At 41.6% G+C, this 7,267-nt stretch overlaps 1 protein-coding gene across 1 annotated transcript; it reads left to right on the top strand.

Moving 5' to 3' along the window:
* The first annotated feature begins 1,099 nt into the window (after window positions 1-1,099).
* On the top strand, window positions 1,100-5,484 carry LOC123502471. The gene is made up of 2 exons (XM_045251606.1): window positions 1,100-1,284; window positions 4,138-5,484. The coding sequence occupies exon 2, from the start codon at window positions 4,253-4,255 to the stop codon at window positions 4,898-4,900; it is 648 nt and encodes a 215-aa protein (XP_045107541.1). The 5' UTR covers window positions 1,100-1,284; window positions 4,138-4,252; the 3' UTR covers window positions 4,901-5,484.
* Window positions 5,485-7,267: the final 1,783 nt, after the last annotated feature.

Below are 7,267 nucleotides of genomic sequence, written 5' to 3'. Positions count from 1 at the left end.
ATAGTCCTAATTGTTTAGGTATCTGTTTTTTATGGAAGTGTTCTGCAAGATATGTTGGTCTTCTGTTGTTATGAATATTGTGTGCATGGCTTAATTTTAATTCTTTTACCCTATTCTTAACACTGAGCATATTTACTTTTTCTCTCTCCGCTTGTCCTATATGAGATATGGGGTCTAAACCTAAAATGAATCTGATAATCTTGTTTTGACAAATTTGAAGTTGTTTTTTAGATCTACTTTTCAGTCCAGAGTACCAAGAGGAACATGCATGGTCAAAGTGAGGTTGAATTAGGGCGCTACATAAGGTTTTCTTAATTTTTGTATCAAGGTCTTTTGCTTGTCTGTACATAAATTTCAACCTTGCATTTATCCTCTTGATTATCTGTATACAGTTCAGCTCCCCTGAGACACACTGATCCAAATGAACTCCTAAGTATTTTACTGATTTTACTCCGTTTATTTCTTGGCCCAAACATGTTATATTAAAATCATCTACATTTTTTAGTTTTGTTTTTTTATCCAATTACCATAATTTCGGTTTTTCCTAAATGTAAAGACAGCTTGTTATTTATCATCCAGGTGTTACATGATTCAAGTTCTTTTCCTAGTCTATTCTTAATAACATCTACATCCTTGTGTGGAACAATCAAAATGTATGTGCTGCTGCTGCTGCTGCTCTCTCTCTCTCTCTCTCTCTCTCTCTCTCTCTCTCTCTCTCTCTCTCTCTCTCTCTCTCTCTCTCAACACAAGGGAGTACCTATCATTATGATTTGATACAGCTTATACAGAGACAAAAATTAAAATGCCAACATTAGGAAAAAGGAAAGAAAAGATAGACTTAACCAAAATTTGGCAAAATAATATGAAGTAAGAGAATTATAAACTACCAAAACAATAAAAAAATCTCTCCAAGATCAATAAAAATTAAAAAAAACGATAAAAACGTGAAAACCATCACCTAAAATGTCGACATTAAAAAAAAAAAAAAAAAAAAAAAAAATATATATATATATATATATATATATATATATATATATATATATATATATATATATATATATATATATATAAATGGAAACAAAACCAAAACAAGCACAAAACAAGCTGAAAAAAATAAATGAATTATTCAACAACAACAAAATGTTTCATAAAGTAAAAGTAAGAAAAATCAAATCAAATAATTGTCCCGCGATCTCTAACTCTAATGACGAGATCAGCTGTGCCTTTGTGTGTTAAGTAGGCCTTATTTAAACGTCATTTCCAGCGTTTATTGCAGCTGTCATGGTACGTGGCGTCCTTTGCCGTGCTGTGGATGGCGTGGGCGGCGGAGAAACGGTTTCTTAGTGACTGCCTTTTTTTATTCTCTATATATATGGAATGTGACGTTATAGTCTGTGTTATGTTTCCTGCATTCTCCTCCTCCTCCTAATCCACCCATTCCTCCTCACAATGCACCTCATTCCTCCTCCTATTAATCCACCCCACATCTCCTAATTCGCTCCCCCTCCTCCTAATCCACCATACATCTCCTCCTTCTCCTCCTCCTAATCCACCCCACATCTCCTCCTCCTAATTCGCCCCCCATCTTTTTAATCCACCCTACATCTCTTCTTCCTCCTCCTCCTCCTCCTCCTCCTCCTCCTCCTCCTCCTCCTCCTCCTCCTAATTCGCCCTCCCTCCTCCTAATCCACCCCACATCTCCTCCTCCTCCTAATCCACCCCATTCTTCCTCATAATGCACCTCATTCCTCCTAATCCACCCCATTCTTCCTCATAATACACCTCATTGCTCCTCCTCCTAATCCACCCCACATTTCCTCCTCCTAATTTGGGCCCCCTCCTCCTAATCCACCCTACATTTCCTCCTCCTCCTCCTCCTCCTAATTCGCCCGCTCTCCTCCTAATTCACCCTACATCTCCTCCTCCTAATCCACCCCATTCCTCCTCTTCCTCCTAATCTACCCCAATCCTCCTCCTCCTCTTCGTTTTGCATATTTGTGAGGGTTACGTTGTAGTGGTTGTGGCTTGTATATTAGAATATATTACCAAGGAGTTAGATGATGGAAATAGCATAGATGTTATATATCTAGATTTTAGCAAGGCGTTTGATATGGTACCGCATAGGAGGCTAGTGTACAAATTGAGACTACATGGGATAGGGGGTAGGTTAGTTGATTGGATTAGTGAATGGCTTTCTGATAGGAAACAGAGTAGTATTAAATGGGGCAATGTCTGAGTGGAAGGAAGTGGTTAGTGGGGTACCCCAATGATCAGTGCTAGGACCTCTTCTTTTCTTGGTGTACATTAATGATTTAGATATAGGAATTAGTAGCAAAGTATCAAAGTTTACAGATGATACTAAGATAGCATGTGCAATACAGGGTGAAAAGGACAATTGCAGAATACAACGAGACCTGGACAGGCTGATAGCATGGGCAGACAGGTGGCAGATGGAGTTTAATTCTAAAAAGTGTCAGGTTATGCATTTAGGTAAAGACAACACAAACTTTAACTATGAGATGGAGGGATGTTGGCTAGAGGCAGTAGAGGAAGGAAAGGATTTAGGAGTAGTGATAGACAGGACTATGAAATTTTCAAAGCAATGTTTAGAAGCAAGAAATAGGGCAAATAGGATCCTGGGTTTTATAAATAGAAATGTTAGTTATAAAAGTAAGGAAGTGGTGCGTAGCTTATATAATTCCTATGTTAAGCCCCATTTAGAGTATTGCATACAGGCCTGGTCACCCCATTAGAGGCAGGATATCAACATGTTAGAAGCAGTTCAGAGAAGAGCAACTAGGATGATACCAGCATTAAAGCGCCTGGAGTATAGAGATAGATTAAAGGAATTAAACATGTTTTCATTTGAGAGGAGATGTATAAGAGGGAATATGATAGAGTTATTTCAAATGTTCTCAGATACAAACTACATAGATGTGAGATCTTTCTTTACCTTAGAGGAGGGAAGTAGGACTAGAAATCATGGCAGGAAGATTAGAAAGCAAGGCTGCAGGTTAGATAGAAGAAAATATTTCTTTAGTCATAGGATGGTAGACTTCTGGAATGCATTGCCAGAGACGGTTGTAAATAGCACTAGTTTGACAATGTTTAAAAACAGATTAGGTAAGCATTTAAATTTATTAGATTTATAATTATGTATAGCGCTGCATGATAGTTTTTATAAGAAATTTACTATAGTTAAAGAAGACATGATCCCCATGTATGGGGATCACAGATTGTAGAGGAATTCGCTGCAGGACTTAGCCCTGTTAACGGGCCAAATATTTAGAATTAATATATAATGTATTGTGTACTTGTAAGTGTATCTTTAAGTACTGATGACGAGGTCGCTGTGCGACTGATACAGGATAACCTAGATGGGCCCTGGTGGCCCTTTGTTATCCTATTATTTATGTTATGTTAACGTTATATTCCTTGCAGTGACTTTAACGTTTTTTTTTTTTTTCGGTAAACCAAAACACAGCTGGACTCGATTCTATTGTAGTTTAGAAATTGGTTTGCTTTGCTAATAACAAATCAGATATCAGAACAATGCCAACTTCACTGATAAGTAGAAATATTTCAATCCTTACAGCAAAATGTGTTTTCAGCAAGATTTGTGAGTGACCCCAACACCTCCATTTCGCTATTGGGAATATAATACTCGTGTTATTTTCATTTTCCTTTACCATTTCACATTACATTCTTTTATTTTAATGTTATTTTGCATTTATAAGAACTTTGAGTGATAGAGGAAGTGTATACAATGATGTCGACATTTTGCATAGAAGACATAAGAGAAACATTTGATGCTGGAGTGTGAGGGGTACGGGTGTGCAAGAGACAGGATGTTAGGTGTAGTGACAGAAGAGATAGGAGTAGAAGCATGTAGTGAGATGAGAGAGAGGAATGCTAGGAAATGGATGGAGTACCTGCTGGGGCTGTGTGTTGAGAGGGTGTGAAAGATTTCTTAGAGGGTGCCTGGAGGGAACGTATGAGAATGATTGAAAGACAGGGACCCCTCAGGGACAGGGATAGGGATGGGGAACAGGTGTGAATGTGATGAATGATGAGGGAGGGGGGAGGGAGGGAAAGCTTTAATGCTTCAGACTTCCTGCCCCACTCTTCCATTTCCAGGTGTGTATTGGAGAAGGCTACACTGACAGCAAGTGCTGGGTGACTCCCAACTCAAGCTCAAGCTCAAGCTCAAGCCATTGTTAGCCAGGCAAGTGAGAGTGTGAGGATTGGATGCATGAATGTGAGAGGATGGGGTGTGGGTAAGTTTGAGGATATTTCCAGGGAGCTCCAGGAATGGAAGTTTGACATAGTCGGGCTTACAGAGACGCACCTAAGAGGTGAGGTGCAAATGGAAGGATGTGAGTTTGCTATGATTGGGAAGGGACGTAAGACTCAGGAGACACAGGGAGGAGGCGTAGCCTTTCTCTATAGGAAAGAAAGTGGATTGAAAGTAGAGGAGCTTGGTGTGGGAACGTGTGAGAGCAGTGAGGATGTGTTGGCAGTGAGAGTGGAGTGCACAGATGGTCAGGGCAGAGTGGAGAAGATGGTTCTGGTGGTGGTGTACATGACTGTCATGGGTGAAAGAGCTGAGAGGGAGAACAGGAGGAAGTATGACATATTGAAGAGAGTTGTGAGAGAACATGGAGGGGAGAGAGTGCTGGTGATGGGTGATATGAATGCACATGTAGGAATCCTGGGAGAACGTGTGAACAGGAATGGTGAGATGCTTGGGAATTTTGTGGATGAAATGGAGTTAGAGAATCTGAATGTAACTTTGGCTGAGGGACGTGTGACTTGGAGTACAAGGGAGCAGGAGTCAGCGATAGACTATGTGTTGGTGAATGGAAGAATGCGTGAAATTGTGTCACACGTGGATAGATGAGGATGGTATGGTGGATACTGTGTCTGATCACAATATGCTGGTTGTGGAGTGCCTGTTGCATGGTAGGAAAGAAGTGAAAGTGGTCAGTAAGAAGAGAAAGTGAAAACTGAGAGATGTAGGGTGGGAAAACTTTCAGGTGGACCTGAGTGCAAGAAGCTGGGATGATGGAGGTGTACATGATATGGAGCACGTGAACGAGAGACTGGTAGAGGATGTGCGGAGTGCTGCAGAGAGCAAGATAGGGTATGTGAGAGTAGAAAGAAGAAAGAAAGTACATAAACTATGGTGGAATGATGAAATCAGAGAGGCTACAAAGGAGCGAAAGAGAAGGAGTAGACAATGTAGGTGGCTGAGGAAAAAGAGGTATGAAAGTGATGAGGCAGAGAATGAGTACCAGAATGCATGAAAATGTATGTAAAGCAGCAGAGAGTGACAAAGCGAATGATAGTGAAGGCCAAAGTAAAGTGTGAAAGGAGTGTGATTGAATCTTTAAGAGAGAAAGGCATGGAAGGTGGTCGTGAATGGTACAAGTTCTTGAGAGGTGAGAATATGGCAGACAGTGTTGGAGTGGAGAGTTTGAAGTTGAATGGTGAAGTTGTAATAGAGAGGGAAGGAATGAGAGAGGCAATCAGACAGTTCTGGGAAGAAGTGGGTGGTGTAGGTGAGGTGTTTGGTGCGAGAGAAGGATGTGTGACACTGGAGAGAAGGAATGCAGATGAACTGGATGAAAGGATCAGCAGGGAGGAGGTAGAGAAGTGTGTGAAAAGGCAGAAGAATGGGAAGGCAGCAGGGCCGGATGAAATACCATATGAGCTGTATAAAAATGGAGGTGATGTTGTGATTGACAGGATGACTGAGCTTTTTAACCAGGTGTGGGAGGAGGAGAGAGTGCCAAGAATGTGGAATGAGTGCAGGGTGACTCTGCTGCATAAGGGCGGACACAAGAGTAAGAATGAGTTGAAAAATTACAGGCCGATCGTGTTAGTCAATACAGTAGGCAAAGTGTTCAGTGCGGTGTTGAATGCCAGATTGTGTAAGTGGATTGAGAGAGCTGGAGTATTAGGTGAGGAGCAGAATGGCTTCCGTGCGGACAGGAGAGCTGAGGATAACATGTTTGTGGAGAATGAAATGATTGAGAAAAAAAAGAGGGATGGAGGTAAATTGTATTTGGGTTTCCTGGATATAGAGAAAGCGTATGATAGGGTGAATAGAGAAATGCTAGGTAGAGTCCTAGAAAAGATTGGGTTGAGTGTCAAGATAGTCAACATAGTGCGTAGCATGTATGTTGATACCAGAGCTAAGTACAGTTTAGGAGATATAGAAACAGACTGGGTGAGGAGTGAGAGAGGAGTTAGGCAAGGATGTATTTTGTCACCAACCCTTTTCAGCCTGTACACAGAGGAGTTAGCAGCAAGAATGAGAAGGATGAATGCAGGAGTGAGTGTGGGGAATGATAAGATAGGTGTGCTTCTTTATGCAGATGACGTAGTGGTTATGAGTGAGTCAGCAGAGGAGCTGCAAAGTCTGCTGGATGTGGTTGATGGGTATGGAAGAGATTTTGGAGTTAGGTTTAGTAGTGAGAAGAGTAAGGCGATGATTGTGAATAGGTCGGAGGATGAATGTAATACAGCATGGAGGCTGGGAGAGAATGAGTTGAAGCAGGCACAAGAATACAAGTACTTAGGGATGTGGATGAGTCCGAATGGGTGTGAAAAGTCAAAGAATGAAAAAATAAGCTTGGTGAACCAGTGGGTGGGCCGTTTAGGAAGCGCGGCAAGGATGAGAGCAAGTAAGTATGACGTGCTGAGAGAAGTGTGGAAGGGTGTGGCTGTCCCCAGTATAATGTATGGTATGGATGTGATTGCATGGAACGAGAGTGAAATTGACAAGTTAGAAGTGGGGCAGTGTAGAGTAGCTAGGCTGGCACTGAATGCACCGAGGTACACGGCAGTAGAAGCCTTAAGAGATGATATGGGATGGAACTCTTTTAGGGAAAGACTTATAGAAGCGACACTTAGGTACAAGATTAGGCTTGAGAGAATGGATGATGCAAGAATAGCAAGGAAGGTGTATCTGTGGAGTGAAAGTGGAAGCAAATGGAGGAAAAGGTGTATGAGAATGACAGAGAGGAATGGTCTACAGGTTGGGTGGCCAGTGAGAATGGCTGGGGTGAATCAGAATGAGCTGGAATGGGTCGTGACAAGAGGAGGCAGAGTGGGAACAGAATGGGATGTGAGGAAGTGGAAGAGTGAGATAGACAGAGATGTGAAGAGTATGGGACTGAATGAATGGAGGAATGGGATGGAACGAAAGACTACTCTGGAATGGTACAAGGTGAAAGAGGCCCCGATGTATGAGAGGTGGTAC

This window comes from Portunus trituberculatus, chromosome 11, assembly GCF_017591435.1.
Source record: "Portunus trituberculatus isolate SZX2019 chromosome 11, ASM1759143v1, whole genome shotgun sequence".
In the NCBI taxonomy this organism is placed as follows: domain Eukaryota; kingdom Metazoa; phylum Arthropoda; class Malacostraca; order Decapoda; family Portunidae; genus Portunus; species Portunus trituberculatus.
This window is presented reverse-complemented; position numbering and strand designations above follow the sequence as displayed.